The sequence below is a fragment of the Anopheles marshallii genome, chromosome 3, assembly GCF_943734725.1.
Source record: "Anopheles marshallii chromosome 3, idAnoMarsDA_429_01, whole genome shotgun sequence".
Classification (NCBI taxonomy): Eukaryota; Metazoa; Arthropoda; class Insecta; order Diptera; family Culicidae; genus Anopheles; species Anopheles marshallii.
The window spans coordinates 61,734,816-61,758,114 of record NC_071327.1 but is presented as its reverse complement, the minus strand read 5'-3'; the positions used below and the strand labels follow the sequence as shown (position 1 = coordinate 61,758,114).

The 23,299-nt window shown below is 40.5% G+C and overlaps 1 protein-coding gene across 1 annotated transcript; it reads right to left on the bottom strand.

The window, feature by feature from the left end:
* Positions 1-7,720: 7,720 nt before the first annotated feature.
* LOC128714308 (serine/threonine-protein phosphatase 6 regulatory subunit 3) lies at positions 7,721-12,843 on the bottom strand. Its single transcript, XM_053809184.1, has 13 exons — positions 12,787-12,843; positions 12,635-12,714; positions 12,100-12,544; positions 11,875-12,022; positions 10,396-10,540; positions 10,174-10,315; positions 9,976-10,094; positions 9,716-9,893; positions 9,369-9,629; positions 9,263-9,294; positions 8,762-9,175; positions 8,164-8,679; positions 7,721-8,087 (listed from the first exon to the last, which is right to left on the bottom strand). Exons 1-13 carry the CDS (start codon positions 12,841-12,843, stop codon positions 7,721-7,723), a joined length of 2,904 nt encoding a protein of 967 aa, XP_053665159.1.
* Between the last annotated feature and the right edge of the window lie 10,456 nt (positions 12,844-23,299).

Here is a 23,299-nt window from a genome sequence, read left to right as displayed (position 1 = left end):
TAGTGTAATGAGTATTTGTGTAAACTTTCATCAAGCTGATTGTATTCGAACTAATACTATTCGTACTGCATGTTGCTACTAATTTCTGAACCACGAGTTTAATAAACGCTCCACAATGCTGGGTGAATCTGACGTCTCTGAATCTTTATTATGCAGATTCATGATTCTACAAAAAAAAAAATGCAAGATTCACCCCAAGGTGATGAAGCACTTGAAGCTCTAAAGGTTATTGAATGTAGACATGCTTATATTTAAGCTACTACAATAATGGATTTCGCAAACTAATTTAATATATTGCAACTAATTTGGGGAATTATTTATACAATGAGTGAGCTAAGAAATTCAAGAACCTCCCTGTGTTATTAACCTTCTCATGATTAACTAATTATTAACCTTATCTTGGTCTGCTGCAGGAGTCCTCCAAACCGTCCACGATCGAGCTCCGTATGCTGTCAATCTAATATTGCTGCCCGTCTGGAGGACTTATCCCTCTCAGGGTCACCCTTACGACCTGTTATCCACTTCGCAAACCAATCAGTTGCGGTTGGCTTCGAATTACAGGAAGCCCGAGCGCCAACAATACCTGAGAAACCTGTCCCAATTGGAAAGCCCTAAGGCGTCCTAACTGCCATACTACTGAGGACCTCCTGCAACTTGCTCCACCACTGACCATTCCATCTAGAATTGATCACGCATCTTCTGTCCGTATGGATGATCAGAAAATACTTTACGAGCCGGGTCCTTCGGTATCATTCTAATAACATGACCACAGTAAGTTCGTCGTACAGCTCGTAGAGCACGTCATTGTAGTACTTCCACACCAACGAGGTCAAAAATCCTTCTAAGCATCCTCTCGAACGCGGCTTAGAGAGTGTTGCGTCAGTGTTGAACCAAGTCCATGGCTCAGAGGCGTATGTGAATGCCGGTACTATTCAAGTTCTTTATAAACCCAGCTTCGTGCATGAATTTTCAGAGAATCAAAAAATTATTTATACTTACTTGCCTGCGTCTGCCAATCCATTATCACTACAACTCAATATGCGGCCTACCACAGCACCTCTGTCCATGTGGACGATCTAAAAGGACTTTACGAGCTGGGTCGTCCGTTGTCATTCTCATGACGTGATCAGCCCACCGGAGTCTTCGCTGTAAATTCGTTATAAATCTTTCGAAAGTCGACTGATGATTCGAAAGACTCTACACTGAAGATTCATATGAGAGACTCTTCTCAATGTAAGAGGTGTAATCAAAGATCAAAGTTAATGTGATATATCACGAACAATTGATTAGAAAGATGGCGCATGGAAGAAGAAGAAAACTAAAAGAAGGATAACGAGTAAAAGTATGCAAATACCAAGTGAGCCTTACACTACACGTCAGTTCTCCACCAAAGCCATAGTAACACACACAACAGTAGCTATTTACTAGATATTTTCTGCTGTTTATTTTCGCTCCTTTTTTTTGGTTTTTTAGACAAACATTTCAAAAGCAAACCTTGATTCCTGCATTGTTCTCGAACACACATGTCTCTACCACTGCGCTACGTTTGCTTGCTTAAATAATGCAAAAAAGTGTGTAAGAAAATATTGTTCAAAAGAAAAAAAATAACATACCATGTAACCGTCTGCCTTACTCGCTAGGCTTTTAGTAACAGAGTGTAACGAGCAAGCACTGCAATTGAGGGGTTTCAACTCCCGTGGGCAGCGGAGAGTCCTACCTGGCGCATCAACAACCAATGCGGATCGTCGTCCAGTCTTCTACGTACTTTGGGAATCAAAAGTTAAGACATCCGATCATCGGACCACAACCGATATTCGCTCAACACAGTGGTCTTCTCTCTCTTTCTCTCTCTCACTTTATACCATCGTATCAATTTCCTTCAGAAGCGTTTTTTCGTTTAATTTTGAGTACACTTTACTTCTTCTGCACATTGTCTACTAAAAGGAGACACACACTCGCACGCATACATATATACCCACTCTCAGACACACACACAGACACTGCACATACCTTTGACCGAAAATGCTGTTTATTACAGCCAACAAAACACTAAACAAACGCAAAACCCTACCAACCCAGCCATCTACAACAAGAGGCACCATACCACCACAGTCCAATTCCACTAAGATTCAACCGTTCACCCTATCTGCTGTACCGTTTTTCGCTAACCAGGCACCGGGGAAAAAACGCATGATGAGCAATGTGTCCTAGGCATGTGTGTTTTATATCGTTTGGAAAAAAGCGATTGGAAATAAAAACTTACAACAAACGCAGAGCATTTATCTGTGTTTATCATCATTTTCATTGTCTTTTCATTACCTTCTTCCGTTCCATTAGCTACCTCTTTTTATCTACTGTTGTTCAATCATTGTCTCTTGGTTGGTTTCAGTTGTTTGTTTTTCTTCAGTTGAGTGTAAAATGGTGTGTATGTTATATATATATTATTTACTTTAGCATTTGCTTACGGGTGTGTAATTATGTTTTACTTCGTCTCATTAGTCTACATACGTGTTTCTTATTTTTTGTTTTATTTTCCTGCTCCACTTTACTTTTGCTAGTTTTACCTTCATTGTTCAGATTGCAAATATTGCTTCTCTTCGTTTGCTATTATTTTCCATTACATAGTTATGTTTTAGATTTTTTTTTGTTGTGTGTGTATTTGTTTCCACTTGCGATACGGATTCACTCACTCGTGCATGTATGAATTAGTGTTCACTATATAATATGTATATGCGTTGTGCGCTAACAAAACTCCTTTGCATTTTGCTTCCGGTACGGGCTAATAATAATAAACTTTACCGCCCGAATGTCGTTTCCCTTCCCATCTTCCCAACGGCCCCCGAAAAGAATCGAACGGGAAATTGCTAAATGGGTAATGGTTCCGGAACTTTTTAACATGCAGCGGGTAATGGAACATTCTTTCACACGCAACGGAACGGATCCTAATAATCGATAAGTTTCAGTTTGGTTTAAGGCTTATTTAGCACGGGTTGCTGACGTGATTTTTTTCGTCGTCATTTTTTTTCGAAAAAAAAGCTCTTCATCGTCGCCGTCCGATGGACACATCCACACACTGGGGGAATCCTGCCATTTTTAAAGCACACTTTTCGCCACTAGCTTATACTTTATTATACACGAAAATCGCTTACACTATCTTACTCACTACGGTGTATGCGGTGCGCTGGCACCGCGCTTGATGTGAACCGAGGGAAATTGCACAATTTGAGCAATTCGTTCGAAATACTCAACTGAGTATGGCCAGAGACAGAAATACATTGAACAGAATAAAAACCTGTAACAGATCGGCTGTTGAAACAGCAAAAAAAAACTCTTTCTTTTCAGTACGTTACTGGCACAGATGTATGATTTAGCAGTACGCAACAGCTGCGCATTGTACTCGTGTGTTTGTTCTCAACAGCAGCACCTCGGATGCATTTTTGCGAAACATGTGTTGCACTTTATCCCCGTGCGTGCTAGAGTAGGTAGGAACAAACCGACCAAGAACCATCGAAAGCGTATAACTTGTGGCATTTTCATTGGCATTCGCGTAGAATTTCAGTTAAATTTTCGGTACCACAGTCCACCATTTCCTTCACGTTCGATTTCACACCGATGCGCTATACGGTGGCGCGTTCACAGGATACAACTATCAGTAATATAAGTAGTGTCAATGTTTAGTGTAGCCTTTGGATGTCCTCTGTACAGGATGTATACGCGTAGATGCGTGGGTGTGTGTGTGTGTGTGTATGTGAGTCCACAAGTTTTGTACGTTTGTTAGAGAATGTTTAGTGTTTGTCTTACAAAATGTGTTGCTGACGTTTAGTAAAGTCCGATAGCTTTACTACTAGCGTACGGTAGGAGCGGTAGTACTACTTGTGTACACTATACACAATATACCACAGTGTTTTATTTTTCCTGTTTTCACTGTTAACGCATGTCTAGCAGCAATCCCCTTACCGGGGAAAAGATTATGTGTTTGGTCCTTCGTGTCAGCATTGTGCGCCGCCACCAAATGCCGCCATTTAGGAATGAGAGTGTTTATGCGACTCGTTTTAACTTATCTACAGTACCGTAACACACAGAGATGATACACGCAATATATCGTTACACATACAATGTACAAGAATTGAAGGGAGTTTAGGACTAACTGTTCAACGCTCTCTATCGTTCCGCGCCAAAGAGAAGCGTTTTGCGCCTAGCTCTCTAACGTTTTAACCAGCTTAAAAGACACAGACTTTTGTGTTGTGTGAAATGATGTTCCCTCGGAAGACCCATTAGTTTTTTTTTAATCTGTTTTTACAATGTAAATATCATTAATTCATATATATATCTGTATAAGTGTATATATGTATTTTTCCTTGTTCATTTACTTTTCTCACAGACAGGAGGCCAAGTATTCCTTTATATTTATCATTACTTTATGTATCGACCATATGCTAATTTACAATCATCGTACGATCGCGGTTTTGCTCTCCGTAATTGATAGTAGCTACCATTTTCATTTTCAATCGGGGCACTTGGTTCAAAAGGAAAACTCAAACAAAAAAAAAACATAATGAACACTACCAGTGATTATGCACGATTAACTGCATATCTCAACGACACTAGGCAACGCGCATCGGTTCCATTTGTCGTCTATAGTAAAATTATACATAAATATGTTTTATGCTTTCCCATACTTTAAGAAAGCTTTGGGACAGAACTCACAGTCCTCGTGTCTGACGACATATTATGTTACGAGCTTGCAGTGAAGTAATATATGATGGACGAATTAGTTCATTTCGTTATAGGTCGATATCATACTCTGTTTTGCATTTCCTTTAATTTTCCAAGAATGAAAGACGTAACCAGTTTTTTTCTCGCCCCCGTTTATGGGCAACACAGCTGAGGAATAATTTAAATGAATTACGTACAAATTGACCAAACCATTTGTCTGCCTTGATACGTGTATCATATGTTATGTTCCCGATTCCTCGCACTCTGGGGGTGGTAATGCATCTTAAGCAACGAACTGCGCATCACATTGCCATCATTCTGCATCAAGCGCTTGATTGGAAAAACATTTTTTATGTTACTGAACATAACAACATAATTGGACGTACTATTACCAGCCGAGTTTAGCGCGCATTTCGCTTTACACTCGTTTTTTTTTATACTTCACTGCTAATTGTTGCTATGTTCCTCATAAAATTACCTTTTGTGTTTTTGCCCTATAAAACAGATACGGACAACGCTGAGCATATGCCGCGCACAGTCAAGACATAAAACCATGCGTAATTGATTGTTCGCTTCGTTTGATTTAGCTCGATCATTTGATCATACACAACAAACAAATAAAAAAAAAACATAATCAAACTTAACAGACGCTGCTATAGCTCAACAAAGACCCTTCGGAAAACGGTAGCAATTCAAATCAAATGAACACATCTGCCGGTGCTACATACGCTTGAACTTATTGTCGCTTGGTACTAACACACTACGACGGGAACGATCAAGTAGTACGGTTCGAACACAAGCCTTGATTTTACGCGTCGTTTTACTATCAGGACAGCAAGCTTTTTAAATTACTTTAACTGAATTGTGTCCGTGCTGTTTATCCTCGATACTGTGTGCATATGTGACATTTGACTAACACAGTGCAATTGTCCTGCCTTTTGCAGGATTTATTTAACGCGTGCCCATGTACGCAAAAGTGTCCTCGCTGCTGGCCAAGTTAACATCTTCAATAATTGGAGCATTTCCCCCCTAATTGCTACCTTCGTAACGATCTGCGTTATAAAAAAAAGTGTTCAAAGCATTCATGAAAACCATTGATTTATCCATTGCCATAATTTCCTGACCTCAGTACATGAGGACTGCATTTCTATTGTGTTATCTATAAATATACACGCGGTCAAGCTAAGCTACAGTTGCTTTTTGTTTGCATCCCCTATATTTTAATATTATGTTATAACCTCGAGTGACTACCGTTTGTATGTGTGTGTGTGTTTTTTGATATGACATCAATAGTTTTAGTTTTGGTTTGCTTACATTGATTACCCACCTAACATTCAGAGCCAATGTTTTCCACTCCCCCCTCCCCACGCGACTTTCCTACATCGACGAAAAAGGCATCCCAACTCAACCAAAAGCACAACAACTGCCGACGATTTAATTTCTCTTCGCAACCCAACACGACTCAACAAACGGATTTTCCCATAAAAACGATTGGTTGTGTCTACCTAAGCACTATTCATAAAACGGTATGAAATTAAATTAATTACGCCCAAAAAGGTAAAGTGCGCTTTAGCGAGTTTTCGATCGTTTTCTTCTGTAGCTGATAATGGGACAAATTCAACTGTGCCGATATTACGTACAATCACACTTTCAATTCACACCCATACACCTTTACCAGTCATATGCATAGTACAAAGCAAGTTTTACTATAGTTTCACAGCACAATTTGATAACTTTTATGCTAGACGTGTCACTACAACTCCTGCACTACCGATGCACCCCGCCCATCGGTGTGGGTACGAGGTTCAACTAAGATCAGTATTGTTGTGTGTGCCGCAATTACCACACCTACGAGTTTATCTGTGCTTTAGAAACTAGCTTTCGTAAAATTGGGAAACGTATAAAAGCTATTTTTTATTCCACTCACCCATTACACGTCGTATAAGTTTTTTTTGTTTCATTCAACCAACATTTAAACCATGTACATAGGAGTTAAACGTGCAAGCTCCGCCCAGCTAGCATTCTATTAATTCATTGAAATTCTTACCAAACGTAAATCTTAAGCTCACTTGTTGTTCCTTTCTTTGAACTAATTATTGCTCGAGTTTCTAATTAAACACACGACAGTGGTATTTATCGCCGTTGGTAAAAAAAAGAAGTCTTCGTGCGAAAATAAGTTACAATGTGGTACATACTTTTTCGCCTGATGGGTGCATCATCTCATTGTGGCAAGAGTTATGGCAAGTAATTCGGTATCAGTGCGGCTATGTAATGGTATAAACATTATGTTTATGAAGGAGTAATGTAGGCGATTTCTAACTTGAGGTAACAGAGTTCGGCTCTTTATGTGTTGCGGTACCTTGGATCACATTTACGTAAGGCATGAAGATGAATGAACATAACACGTTCCAAGACCATGAAAAGAACAGGCAGAAATTACTACAAATGTTATGTAAAAAAGGTATGAATTATAAACTCTTGTGTATAACGTTTTCTCGGATCTTGTTTGATTCTCTGTAGGCGTGTAAACAACATAATCAGTACTATACTCTGAGTAGTAAAACTGATTATCTTTGCTGGCCTCCCGAAATGCCTTCACAGTGCAGACTTTCCTATCAGCACAATACGTCAATTAAATTGAACGTTTACGTTCGCATTATTCTATGCATCGGAGGATAGCAGTGATTCTCTCGCTTGCGATTATCAAATAAGCTCTTACCATAACCACCCTTCTTCCGCATGCAGTGCCACTCAGCGTACGATCTTGATGTACAGCATTCGGTAAGGAGGCTTTACCGAGCCGTTGAGTGTAGTGGATTTAGCAGTGAACGATGGTACCGTTTGCATTGGATGTCTGCTGTATTTGTCGCCGTCTCTGACGGCGTCGTCGATGGCGCTGCTTTGGCTGAATCGTTTCTGTCTGTGTTTTTGATTGGCGTACTGACGATGGGCACGATTGGCGCGTTGTCTGATGCCGAAGGCACCGACAGGATTGCGGACACCCTCAATTATCCGGCGTTCCACTCGCATCATCCGCATTGGCAACGGAGCTCTCGCTAGAAGCGTTTGATTTTTCAACTGCGGCCTTTTCAATACTTTCTACCGAAGCTGACGCATCGGTCGGCTGCGGGGAACTGCTAGCATCTTCTTTAGGGGTAGTTTTATCTACAGTACTGCTATCATTGCCATTGATTACTTCCGCTTCGTCAATAGTAGCGCTGTCAGTTGCATTAACTTTTCCGTCTTTGCAATCAGTATGTTCGGAGAGTTTATCGGACGCTACGATGGATGAATTATGTTCGGTTTCCGGGTTTGCAACGGACGAAACATCCGGTACTGCATCTACCGTTTTACCATTAACTGATTTACCACTAAAAAAAATAAATATATGGTCATATAACAATTACAAATTGTTACGTTATGCTTTTTGTCCGTTATATTCCATACCTGACTTCATTTGAATCATTGACAACCTCAGGAGTTGAAGAAGCCTGTTCGATATGTTCATCAGATTTCTCGTCGCCACATTTCACTACCAATTCCGACTGCTTTTCCTGCACCGTATCGGTTGCCTTTCCTGCCTCAACACTGGCTGGTTGGTCCACAGTTGGTGGTATAGAATTTGCATTGAATATGTCCGCATTTTCAAAATCAAACAATGGATTAACAGAGCTGATCGCTGGATCGGATGAAGTAGCTGTAGACGAGGGAAGGCCGCTAATTGTTGATTCACTTTTACTACCGACTGCACTCGAGTCTCCAGTTACACCCAGCACGGATTCGAAATCGGCAAAATTATCCTCCAACATTGCCGTTGAGGAAGGACCCGCTTCGTTGACTGCTTGTAAAAACTTCAAAATGTTGTGATCCATGCCTCCGGTAAGGGGCATATCACTATTACTTTCACTGTCGACAAGGCCGGACGATGCGAGTGAAGCAAAATCCAAATCTGATTTCTGAACACTGTCGAATAACAGGAAAGAGTGAGAGAAAAACGTAAAGTAATTACAATCGTGAAAAATTGTGTATTGTTATCAATACTTACAGCAAGCTGTCGCCCATCAGCATATCTTTGGAGAGGGTCACATCTTGAGTATTAGCTGCAGACTGCACCGGTGCAAAGGGATCGCTATCCTCACTATCATCGTCTGTCTTTTTCCTTTCAATCCCAAACATCCGCAAACCGAACGGATCATTGTCGTCCTCGGTTAATCCGTCACTACCGAATCGAGATGGATCGTTACCGAGTTCCAGCAATTGGTCCGTTGAACTAAAATCTGCCCATCGATTGGAATCAGATGCCTCTATGTCCCCAATGTCTTCTATGCCTCCCAAGAGCAATCCTCCAAAATTGTTGAGTGCATTGTTGATATTCTCCATAATCTGTTCTAATTCGATCGCTGACACTTTTGTTACATCGTCAACAACCATTTCACCACAATCAAAACGGGTTCCATCACTGTCGTTCAAACAAAAAGAATGCGTTATTATAATACGGTGCGTTATTAGCATACGTCGATATGCTGTTCCCCCATGGTATACTTACCTCGGACAAATATGATAAGGATCCATATCAGCCTGTGTTGTGACAGAGAAAAAAAAAAAACAATATAATTTAAGCTGTACGATTTCAAAGACAATTTTTCACATACCAAAAACTTCTTCTGCACAGCTAGAGTTTGGGCAAGTTCACTGTCATCGCCATCAATGAGCGTTGACAGGCTTTGTTTTTGTTCTTCTGTAAGCGTCGATTGTACTAAGGCACGGATTTCTTCCGAGAGCTTCAAGGTAGTAGACAGTGAATCGAACATTTCAATCAAATGGCCCATGTAACCAAGCCGGCCAAACGGATATTTTGAATTTTTTAAATTTAATTCTACCATTTTAGGTACCACCTTACAATCTGTGATTATCTGTTACGCAAAAAAATAATATTTAAAATTTGAAGGGAATTAGTAGCCATGTATTTTGTGTGCAATTATGTCCCCAACAAACTTACGTATCGCTGTAAACTAGAGGTAAGCAGTTGGGGTTCTCCATCCGCGCCACCTTCACTCTGGTCGAACGAACCGATTGCATAGTTGATACACACTTTTGCACGACTATGGAGGAAATTATTCCAAGGGTATTGCTTGAATAAGTTGAGCAAGGTGTTGTAATAGTCCGTCTCACAAATGCTGCAGATGGGTAGTACAAGAGAATAGAAATAAAACATACAATAGCCAAGCAAAACCTTACTGATGGTAATGTAACACTCACGTTTTGATTACTTCCTTATTCTCTGTTTCTATTAATACTGTAAATAAATTGCAGATCTGAAGTCTCACGTTGCCCAGTGGTGGTGACAGTATACCGAAGGTGGTAATTATGTCCGATTTCTTGAAATATTTAGTAAATAATAAGCAAAGTGAATATGAAGGTAACATTTTTCGAAACAGATCAACAAACTCATCATACCACGGGAGGATTTTTCAAGATCTCAACCAATTCGGCGACTCGAGGTTTGATCACGTTAACCAATCGTGTTACGACCATGTCGTGGTGCTCTTTCTCAGCATCGATTACATTTTGCAATGCTGTATCTGAAACAGGTTCTTGTCTGAAGATGCAACATAGCAAAGTTAGTAAAACTGTCCATAAATTCATACACTTTTTTTCTCATTGATAAACAATGCTCACATTATCGCGTTTTCCAGCAGTCTTAAGATTATTTGAATTCCTGCAACGATTGCACTTTCTTCGCCATTCTCCTCAAGGATGATATCAAGCAATTGTTTCGTTGTCATTTCACATTCCAGTGTATCTAGAATAGGGTCCGAAGTGACTAGAAAACAAAGAATAATGTTCAAACGGTTCAGTATGATAGGAGATAAAAGACGTAACTATATAATAGCAATTGAGAGGACACATTTCTAGCTCACAATTCAATTCAGGGACCATAAATATTATTAAAGAACAGATTTTCTCTGCAACTATATGAATTCTCCTAAAAAGAATTGAAGGCCAAGAATGTACACGTTCTCAAGAATCTATTCCTAAACTTCATTTACGAAACAAAAACTTATCAGATAATAAACTTATTAGACATGGACACAATTTTCAAAAGCAAAAGGGAAAGGAGTGGAACAACCAAATGAACATATTAAACCGGCACATACACTCACTTGTTTAGTGTTGCTAACAAAAAACAAATGCAATGAACATAAAATATAACATTCAAGACGAGAGGTACGGGACATCTAGGTGTACTAAAGTGCGCAATTTAATGGAAAACACATTTGTAAAAGATACGCACAGCACCAAGTCGCAACGCGCAATTGCAAAATTACGTGTCGCATGGAACCTAGGCGCATGGGTTATATGTAAAATGGAGCTAAGACTGTGAAAGAAGATCAAACAAATGTTGTGAATTGGCCGAAGATAAAGGAACATTTGTGTACGTGTATATTACCTTGAAAGCGAGATGAAATCTTGCCCAGAATCGACGGTATGGTACTGCTTAGGTTGAAGTTGAAAATATTGTTCAGTTCGTTAGGGAGAATTTTTGATTTCAGATTGTCTATCCTCTTACAAGTACTTTGAAGCCTGAACGTTCCTTCTGATAGTATTACCGATGAAAGAGCGCAATTGGTTTCATATTCAGTTATTGTTGTTAGGCAATGTTAACGCATCAGATCATTTTAGTCGATGTGTTAGGTTTGGAATATTTTCAGAGAATAAAAAAATTCAACAATCATAATCAGTGGCAGACAGTAAGAAGAAGAAAAAGAAAAGAAACAGTGATGTTTAAGAAGAATGTAATGGTGTGGTTTAACAGAGTTTGCGGCTAATGCCCATAACGACAAGCGATAACAAGAGCTTGTTTTACGGAGTTGCGAATCTGCTGAGCATAAACCAAAAACGAAAGTAAGACACTAACTGAGGATACGCAACGTTACGATGATTAAATTGGGGTGATTCGATGCAGTTACACAAGCGATAACCTAATCCGTATTGATTAAATCACACTAGGATGGAAACCCAGGAATAAGGAAACGAAACAAAAGCAATAGAAACAAACCGGATGATATTGCATTCTTAACATTGCAAAACGTTCGTCTAAGGGACGAAAAAAGGAAAACGTTGAGATCCGATGCATGTAAAATCGTCCAAACCTACCTTTGTCCTGTTGCTCGTTCTGTCGCTTACACCGGCTGATCTTGATGAGCTCGATAAGAAACTGTGAAGCGTTGTAATGCTTCTGCACCTGACCCTGCTGCTTCAGCAAGTTTATGATCTCGGCTACCATCTTCTGTTCATTCAGCCACTAAATATCCGAAAAGCGAGACAAGGGCCATCAATAAGATATGGTACATGCGTGTACGTAAAGAATTTAATTCTTACTTCTAGCAGTTCAGACTTTAATTCGGCATCCTCGATGTCGGTGATGTGGGACAGCAGCAGATCGCTGATGACCTGGTTGCCAAAGTGCTTCAAAATCGTCGGCAGGAAACCTTTCTTCGATTTGATAAACTCTAATACTTGCAGGCACACAGATTTGTAGGAAAAGTAATCCTGCTCGTTCTGCTTCGTTATCAGCATGCCGAACGTTTTGCAGAAGAACGAGGTCAGCAGTGGATTGAGCGGTGGTTCCTTCACGAGGAAACTGTACAGCTTGTTCAGAAAGTTCTGATTCTCGACGAGATGCGTTTTGAAGGACGGTACATCACTGGTAAGTATTTCGCACGCCATGTTGGAATGCATGAAGCGTATATTGTCATCCATATCAGCGGGCGGTTCCTGAATGATGAGATCGATAAGTGCATCGAATATCTCGGTGCGATTTAAGCTGTAAACAGAAAAGAAAACACAAACCAAAATGCATTCATTATACCGATTCGGACTGGCGAGTATTGAAGCAAAGCAAATGAGAACTTACTATTGTAACAGCTTGGAATTCTGACTTTTACATTCTTGTAGAACGTTTTCATAATCCAGGACCTCTTCCAGGGTTAAACCCTGAGGGGAAAAAAGAGAACACACCAATCAACAACATACCTTCCAAGAGCTCAACGGGTACGCCACTCTTACCTCTTTGCTAAGCAGTGCGTCAACGTCGGACTGCGTACTTAGCGAGTCCCAATACATGATGCCTCTTTTGAATCGTATTTTGACGGATGTAGAACGAAGAAGACGGCAATCGTCCGAGCGATTGCAAACGTTTTTAGCCTCGGCAAGCCGTACTTTAAAGGTGGCAACAATTTGCGATTAACGCAACAAGCTTGTTCCCCGAACGGAACGCACACAGAACTATATTAGCTCCGCTCTGGTTGTGGTCTTCTCTACAGCAATAAAGCTTTTCACTGGTGGTTTCGTTAGTTGTGAGGTGTACAAGGTTTGGTTCTAGCGTGAGTGCTGACGTGCTACAATTTTCTACTGCACTTTATCCCGTGTAACCTATGGAAACATGTTACGGACGACCCTTTCTTCCTTCTCTGCCCTACGATCGATCGTTGATAACACAGCACTGAAAGAAATAAAAAAGTGTTTTTATTACATATACCGAGTAATCGAAGTTTAACAATTATAGTGCACAATAAAAAACTTGATAGAGGCCCCAATTAACCCCAACGATGCAGTACACCGGTATAATGGTGATATGGCTTATGTTTCTACATAGACATTCACCATTTGCTCAATCCGCGGTTCATCGAATGTGGCCGAGGCAATCGTCGCATATCTTTTATTTTTAACACACAGAGCTTCTGTCGCATGCTCTCCGTGCCTAGCGCCGGATTACGTCCCACCATCCAACAACCTTCAATTTGACGAAGGTGTAGGCAAATTCATTACCCCGGGGAACCGAACCTATCGCTGCCAATGATAGCTAGTGTGCTGAATTTTTGTTTACTCGGTCAATGCAGTCCATATTTCTGGCAAGCTGATTCCGAATTTCCTATTCGATCATTATTCCATTTCGATTTTTCTGCCAAAAATGATGAAAATGCAACCAAAACTACCTTTTGCTTGAATCAAATCATGGCATAGTTCATCAAAATTAACAGCGGATCGCGACAAACAGATAACGTAACTGGATGAGGAATCCCGGTGCGACCACCATTCGTGTCTCTCGAGGGATCCATCCATCTCGTTGCGCGGAAAACTTTGAATGAGCCGAGCGAATCGATGTTTGCTTTTGTTCGCGTAGTTTGTACTGACGTCAAGAAGGAATGTCACCGAACACACGCCGTTTGGGCCGATTCATATTTTTATCAAAGACAGAAAACGAACCACTTACGGCAACCGGTACGGTACGAGAAGCAGGCGCTTTGGGTGCAAAATTACGGTAATGTGTGTCTAGTTTGAAGGTGTTTTGGCGACAATTACAGACAAGCGAAGATACAAGAAAGAGAGGCAATGAAATTGCAGAAAGCAAAATTGTTACATTTGCTAATTGCACGCTTATCGTTACAACGGCGGATAGGGTTTCCTTCCGTGAACATATCGTATTGTTTATCAGGAACTGTAACAACACATTGGTGTAATCATTACAGGGGCCGATAAATGCGTAAACTCTGGATTGTATTACTGGATACTCGGGGGCAAGATGTTTTAGCAACCATAGAAAGAATTTCACGCTCGCTGCTCGGTTGTTAAGCAAATCAACCAACCAGAACAATCCAGACACAAAGGGCGATTCAGTAAAGAACGGCGGTTCATAACTGCTGCTGGAATTTAATGTAAGATGAAATACTAGGCTGTATGGCGGAGACGATGCGCTACTAACCTCCACAGAGATCACAGCTATTTTCAAATATGCACGTGGAAAAATAAACCTGCAGTCACGGTTGAGCTAGGTTCGATTATGGCAGCAATGTTGCAAACCTTTCCAAGATGCTGACCTGCTTTTCGATTTCAAAAGAAGATATGGATACCACTGGAATCCTTCTGTGCTTCTTTTTCTACGATTTCAGAGATTGTTTCAATGGGTACCCCTTTTGAATCTGCTGGTTTTGTGTCGCTGCCGGACTACTATGTTCGTGTTTACTAAGGTGATGACGATATAGCAACCGTAACCCAAACAGCTTATCGCTTTTTAGCAGTGAGAGGGTGTTTTAATAAGGAAAGCGAATTACCACATCTTAACCATACTAATAAAACATCTTTTCCTCCGGTAAACTGCTACTGCTTTTCCCTCTTCTTAACAAACACCACAAGAACCTTTTCCACACTTTATTTTCGCTACACTTACAAAACTCCACCGTCAGTGACCGCTCCGACACAGCACAATATTACGCACAAGCAAACATACGTACACACACTAGCACCGACGTTCAAGAAGTGATAAGAGGAACGACACGGTGGCGATGTATTTGTGGTTTCGTGCTAGAAAACAGAAAATAGACAAGGGATGGTTAACCAACAAAAAAACACCCGTCTTCTTTCGATTTATGTGCAGGCAATCAACTAACGGATGGCCGCGTGGCCGTTGTAATTTTAGCATATCAGAGATTCAATACTATTTGTCCCTGTTGCTTCACCGACGGTATGTCACTGTCGCATATGCGCGTATGGTGGTATACATGAGGCAGTGAAAAAAAAAAATAGGACCCTTTGTGCGTGGGACGTTTTGCCAAACCACTTACACCTCATCGGTCGAAAACGGAAACTTTTCAATCATGAAATGCGTGTCTGGCTCGTGATTGATTCCGGTTGCTTGGATTCGATTATTACCGAACCTAGTTGACCTTGGTTCCTGTGTAAAAATCGATCCTAGTTGGCTGGGCCCGCCGCGAGGGAATCGATGCAAAGGTATTTTAGGAACAAGAACAACATCAACAGTAGTTCTTCATGCATCACACCTTCTCTCCGCTAGACGGCCGTATTAACAGCTCCAAAGAACACCATGCCATAATCAATACGTGTGTGCGTGTGAGTGTGCATGTCACCAGGGTGGGGTGAAAAGGGCACTTTGGCAGGCACATCTATGCAATCGACAAGGCACAGATACGTTCCAATGCATCGGCAGAACACCTCGGTACACTACGCCAAGAACAACAAGAGTAAAAATATTACCACCCTACCGCACCCGGTCACACAGGACGAAGGACTTTCCTTGTCCCAACCCGGTTTTACGCCGTTCAACCACTAAACACACGCTAGCGACATATCCAGTAACATCACGATTATTTGTCGTGGGTTTTCAATATTCGGCAATATGAGTCACACTGCTGCGCCGTACATTGTTGGTTACTTTCATTTTTTCGGGATTTTTTTCTATCGGTCTCTCTGCTGGCGGAGGAACTCCACAGTAAGAATCTCGAATGTACCTGCTGCACTATGTGGAGGGGAGATGTTTTCTTTACGGGTGAAAATTCCGTGGGATGCGAATAATGTAGCGAATCTTGCACAAATCTTTCTTCTCGCGATATTTTTTCGTTGGCAAATAAAATGGAGAAAGTCAGGATGATGTTCCCAACCAACGAATTCCGGCACAAAGAATGACAGCTGTCAAATGCAGCCGCCTGTCAGGTGGAGGCTGTTAGCCGCCGAGCAAAACGCTCTGTATAAATGAGATTCCTCTACAGCTCCATTGGGTTATAGATTATTTTGGATAATTTGTACATTTATTTCGTACGACAGCAATGAAAGAACCTTGAATTCAAATAATAATAGTACTTTGTTACATTTCACCAGAGCAAACATCTAGTGGAAGATCTCTTCCCTACAAAATGCTGCTTGGGATTGCGGTCTTTATGAAAAATACGTTTGTATGCAGAATGGCAGAAAACAAGGAGTTATGTTTTCACCGCACATATTTTCAACCCTTTTTATCGATCTATTGCTATCAATCAGGTGAAAATGATCGCTAGTGCGGGCATGTTTAGATAGCATTGGCAACGAAGCATCGCTTCAACGGATTATTTGTAGATGGCAATATCATAGCAAATTCAATTGACATATAGATGGCGCTAGTCGTGTGGATGCCAATCCCGATGGTACACGTAGATGACGCTAGCGCAAAGTTAGCCATGGTAGTTCAAATTAGCCAGCGTAAATTCCAGTGTTAGATGCTCGTGTGATGTCACAAATATACCGACCCAATTAATCGCGTATTTTATTTGTAAATCAATACATTTTCTTCATTGGGGCTATGCAATAGTCCAATTGGCAATAGGCCAAGTAAAGATTTATGATATCATATGAAAATAAGTATTGAGTATTATAATGTAGGACGTGGCTACTAATCGCTAATAAGTAATTTTACGCCAAAAGCTTCAGTTTCGCCTGGTCTCGGTTGAGCATACTGGCATACTGGCCTTTCTCGCGATGAAATAAGTTATTATTAGGCAAACAATTTTCACTTCGATGTTGTAGCAACTATTATGAAGTAACCGAAAATGTTGTAAAACTTTAGCTCAGCTTAGTATGCCAGCAACAGAAGACGAAATAATGCGGGATTCTCCATTAGGTGGCAGGGACCTTATATTTTTGAAGCGTAAGTCAGTTGCTTCCAAGAGTCTCTCTCTTAATGTTTGGTTGTTTCTCACATTTTTGAAACTGGCATAGTATTCTATATTGTATTACTTTTACCGTAGAAAGGCTTATCGAGCTTACTTAACGACAATTGTTTTATAGAAAAAAGATCACGATCTGCTGGGGTTAAATGGCAATAGACAACCTAACAGCAGTTACAATTTTATGTTTTGCATCTCCCGTTAAGCAGCTCCTAATAAGCATCGACAAACACTCGTTCTCACGTCAAGCTCACGTTAAGAAGCGCTTAACGAGCGTTGAAGCAGGTTGGAAGTCGATCGTTCGCCTAATTAACCACAGTACGATCTAATGGTCCGTGCGGTATATTCTCAACAGAACACAACAACATCGGCAACACATATTTTGTGGTATTTTTTTAAACTATATTTTATATCGAATAAATTGGTACACTGTGACAAATAGCCAACTAATGATTATGATAAACTGTTTGTTTTTGTTTCTGTATGATTTCGCCAACATTGCTCCTTCCCGCTCTGTGTATGTGTGTGTGTGTTTGTCCTGCTTCGCTGATGAAATGTATAGTATATTTGATTGTGGTTTCTGTGTGCTGTTGCGTTTCGTACCTACTGATCGATTAGTTGATTTTGCACTAGCTGCTTAACCTGTCCGCCCGTTTGGTGGGGGTGGCGTGAGTGGTGAACCGCGCCACCATTCATTCGTTTACGCAAAGAAGAAAAAAAATAAAACAACAATCCGCACAGTTAGGGGTAAATGTTTTGCAAAAGGTAAAAATAGTTACTACCCATCGAACAAACAGATCGATTCGCGTTCATGCTGCTTAGCTTTTTCTCCCTTCGACACTTTACATCACACGTCGTTCTTTACCATCGTTACCGCCATCGCGCTACACTGAATGCTCTGCTTGCGGGCAATAAAAAGGTGCGCTTAAAAGTTAGTAGTCGATAAAACAAAATACATAATAACTTAGGCAATAGAAAATAAAATTCAACAGACACATAAATAAATTGCAGCATTAAGCTTCGCAACACCATCGCAGCCAAAAACGTACGAACGATAGCTACAGACAGCGCCCACCGGCCACTACCATTCGTCCCCATTTGCGTTGCGATTGTGTGATTGCAGTTGCAGTTTTGGGTTTTTTTTTGTTTTTGAACAATTCTAATCCATTCTATTAGCTATGTCGGCTATACATTTGCCATTACCGTGTAACGTGTTTTTCCCCCCGAGCAGTACGGTACTAAAGCGAAACTAGCATGGTGTAATAAATAAATTCTTCTACAGATAAAAGTTGTGTCCTTCCACAAGGTTTCCCATTCCCACCCGGTTAAGACTCTAGTGTTAGCTGTACGTTAAAAAGTAGAAACCAAAAACATTCGATGGCTCTTTCATTGTTCTCTCTCTCTCTCTCTCTCTCTCTCTCTCTCTCTCTCTTTCTTCTGATGCTAAAAAAAAATAAATGAACATAAGCGAAACAAAGCATCCTTTTACTTTAAACTTTAAACAATTACAGGATTGCTAGCATGTTCCAATCATCGATCGTGGTCAGAACTACCTTTGTACATTGATTAGGAATAAGAAAAGATCGGACCAGTGGCCGGCAATTGATTGGAGCGGTGAAGGGAGGTTTAAATTATATTATCTTTCACTATAAATTGCACGTTTGCCGAACCGAATCGTCCCACGTGTTGCCTCTCGTTAGCGCTTTGCTTGTCTATTGTAGTTGTAGTAGTGGTAATTGGTTTAAATTAACCTAAACACAATCCTAATTACAACTACCGCTCCTGTAGCACTTATAGTATTTGCATTTATCATTGTAAACTGGCTGGCCGTTGGTTTTTTTTTGTTTATTTTACTAAATCTGTTTCTGTCGCGCTGTTGGTTGAGTTAGTAGCTAGTAGTAGTCGGGTTTTAGTACTTGTACTAAAACTTAGTACAAGTACCCGAGTACTTGACCATTGAAACATTTGGCATAACCAAATAACCTATAAACAAAAGATGTGTCCAGTCCAGTTGTGTGAGAGTTGCATACTAACTCTGTTGATAGTACACCAGCAACAAATGAATCCTGTTTTTCTTGCCTCTAGCATTTCAATCTACATACATTTTCTGCACCCAGCAATCCTGACGGCCTTGCGGAAGTACCAATCGGACGCACGGTAAGGTTTGACGTTTGGTTGCGCTTGGTTTTGTTTTGTCTGTGTGTTAGTTTTTAACTTCATCTCGCCCACCTTTGCGATGCCTTAATAGCTACAGTACGTTTTGCGTTATGCTTTCCACGTCCGGTCGCTCCCCCACATTCCCGTCTAATTTCTGCTCAGTATTAAGTATTTCTAGTCCATTTTACACATACATTTATGACTTTAGCTACTATGGTTGGCCCAAAAACGGATGCTTCCGAACAGTGATGTGTTTGTGTGTTTTGGTAATGGTGTAAGATTGCTGTTGGTGGAGTTCCCCCTGTTTTCTTTTTCTTTTTGGAACTTGTTTGTACGGGACAGACATATTGGCGCAGAATTGCAAAGAAAAAATAAAACCCCAACTGTAAGGGAGATTGTTCAACAGCATGAGTTCTTTATAGTTTGAGATCATTCGGGTCACATAACGCGTAAACTATATTGGCTATTGTTTTATCGTGTGTGAGTTCGCATTGCCGTTTCGCGTGTGTATCGGTGTTTACCTCTCGTTTCTCTGCGACTGTGTAGCTCGATTAATGACGTATCTACCTATGCGTTAATTTTTGGTTTTCTCCGTATACCACACCCGGGCGCGCTTTACCTTTACCCCTGTGCTCAGTGGTTGTGAAGCACGGCGGAGAAAGGATAGCAGGACGCCACTTGTGAGCGCCACATTAAGACTCAATACGGCATGAATGTAAACTTAAATTGCCGAACAAACTGTGACAACTGTGGGTCGTCGGCGAACGTTGGAATTTAATTTGTGGACTGCTGTTTTGCCATGAAGTTACGTTAGTTTGTTTTTGCTGTAACCTGGTTATTCTGGTAGTTTTTACTGAAGCCTTCGTCACTTTCAGCATGCTGATTGTGCATTTGATGTTGAATGTGACGAAGTTTGTCGAAATTATAATGCTGCATCCTTGCCTCGGTGTTGACCTTCTTAACAGTAGTTCCAATTTGTACAGAGCTCTTGCTAAATGCTTTAAGTTTCGCTGCATTAAAATAATTCTTTACGTTAAATATCTTCCCAAAGAAAAAGATACTGCTTAAGAGCAAACTATCTGCTTCTGAAAGCGGACTTTAAAATTTTGCTTTGAACGGTTGCTGAAGCAAACTTTGTCGGATAGCAATACATTTCCCACCAGAGTACCAGAGTTTGCTATCATTGCTAGATTTTTGTTTTGGTTTTTACTTGTTTTTAATCCGCATTGCTTCTATTTCCGCGCTTTCTAAAGGTTTCATCGCACCTTTCCAGTGTACTGAACAACAACCAACAAAAAAAAAACTCGAATACCTTATATCTGACTTAATTTCGAATACATAGATTTATCCTTTGCCAAAAGTTTTGTAACGTTTCGTTTTCACGTTTGTTTTGCTCCTGTTTTTTTTTGCTATAAAACTAACAACTACACCAGCCACTCGGTTTCGCGTTGTGGGTTTTCTTTGTTTTCCTTCGGTTTCCTCCGTTCAGTTCACCGTTTTGTCGGTTGGTTAGCTTTTGTTTTGTTTGTTGTTTTTGTTTGTTTTTACACGCTTCGTAAAAAGGAAGTGGAAGGCACTTTTCTCTTTTCTCTTCGTTTCTTCAATGCGCTCTTTTCCAAGGCTACTCCTTTCTTTCATTTGTTTTTCTCTTCTTTTTTTCTCTCTCTCTTGTTTGTATTTACTCTTTGCATTGCACAAATTTAAATATACTTTCACCCTACTATAATTTTGTATCTTTTTTGTTTCCTTCTTCATTTCGTAATAATTTTGTTAAATTTTGCATAAAATTTTGTTATCCTCTTGAATTGTTTCAAGCAGTTCCTAAACAGTTTGTTTGCGTTTTTGAACACATAGGCCGAAAGGTTTTACGTTTTCTTTTGTTTTCTTTTTTTTGTGTGTATTTAATAAAATTTCTCTACTCATTAATTTGCCTAAACGTTGCTTCCTGAAATTGTTTCACTTTCTTTGCCAAAATGGGTATGTTTTAGCGGGGAAGGTAGTGTCGGATACTTCGAGGGAGGGGAAGGGGGTGGGTTTAAAGAGGTCCGCCTGGAAAGAGGAGCGTTTGATCGATGATCAACCACCCGGCACGTACCTTTTTCTGCGTGTGCGATGCTGCAGCATTTTTGTTGGTAGCTGTAGTAAGAAACGATTGTTTTCCTTGATTGTACCAATTCCGCCATCTTGTTTCCTTCCATATTTCCTTTGTTTTGGTTGTACGTTAGCTTGTTCGGCTTTTTTTTGCTTCTATCTGTTTACTTATTTTTTACCTAAACGCTACGGTCGGTTTCTATAATTTTTCCTTCCGCCTGATGGTGTTGTACCGGTTTTTCTGTTGCCTTTCCTCATTATCTTTCCACCACAACGAATTGAATCGTCACATTTCACAGTGCGCCGTGTATATTGTGTTTTTTTTTTTGTTGACACACGTTTTGTTAAACAAAACTGGTACAAAAAATGATATCAAACAAAATGTTCAGTGAATTAAACGTATTCGTTTCCGTTTCGAGGTTGCTTCAGCTCACTAGCAGAAAAATTCACAATCTAAAAGGCCTAAAAGGTTGCATCTGTTGCTCTGCTTTCGCTCATTTTGTATAGAACTTTAGCTTACTCTGTTTTGTCCTTTGCTATATTTTCTCCGTTTGTCTTCATCTCCGTCCATTCCCAATGTGGCCGAAACGTGTTAGAGATAACTTCAGTTTTGCATCGCTTTGAGTCCGAATGGTTTGGCATTCTAAATGTTTGTCACACTTTCTCTATTTCACAAAATATTCCCTAAACGCTTCCAAACCTCACAGCAGCAGTTTTGCAAAGGAATTTTTGCACACGACCAGAAAGACCATTCATTAGTCGGTTTGTTGTAGTTCTTGCAGCACCATTAAGCTGTCTCGCATGTGGGACAACTCAATTGACAACTCAATCAGTCACTCCGTGCATGAGTTGTGTTTAAATAGCGCTTTCGAGCGATTGCTTCTTGTTAGGCAATTTTTCCACAACTTTGAGACATTGTGGAATAATGCTTTTCTCTCTTCCGCGTCGCTTTCGAACATTTGCCTTTGTATTGATTTCTTTAAAACTTTGAATTTCTTTGTTTTGTACACGCAATTAGCCAGCCATTTCGTATTGCGAATTCATTCCAATGATTACTCTCCGTCTGTATGGGGCATTCTTTAAATATACTCGAAGGTAGTCTTAAGTTCACCCGTTAGCAAGTTGTTGCGCATCTGGCTCACCTGTGTCGGTCGCGATTTGGTTTGAGCCGTTTACTATTCTGTGATGTGGAATGTAAGACTCCTTTTTTTACCTATTTTCCATGCTGTTTTGCTGTTGCTGGCTCTGGTTTAATGCTTTCGAAGCTTCGTCCCTTTTGCGTTTGTCCTTCGTTCGGCTCATTATTGCACACGCGACTATTCACGCTTGTTCGTCTACTTAATCTTCTCTTCCTGCCCTGCCATTTCGCGTCTATAAGTTTACCACACAGTTGGAAGCTTTTCGCCATCGTAAATTGTATTTCCGTTTGAAACTGTTCAAAATAAATACTGTGTAGTATACATATATATATATTTTTATATAAGTCACACCTACATTTAATGCTACACGTGGAAGGGGAATATGCGAGAAAGGAAAAGTGTGCACCAGTGGGTACTTCTTTTCTCGTTCCATTCGCTTGACGGTTATCCCGGAGTTTGGAACGCTCCAGCTTAAGTATATCACATATTAAAAAATTCTCTAACTTAAAAGACCGACCGATAGATGGAGCCAGCAATTAGTGTTGTGAGTGTGTGTGTGTGTGGTTTGTGTGTGTGGCTGTGCGTACTAAGGTAGAGTGTACTGCTGTATCCCTCCCACCCGATGCTGCGCGACGGTTAGTTCGGGTAATGCGCGTTGTCTTGTTTGATTGCGTGTGCTGCCGGGCGGCAAAACGCGAC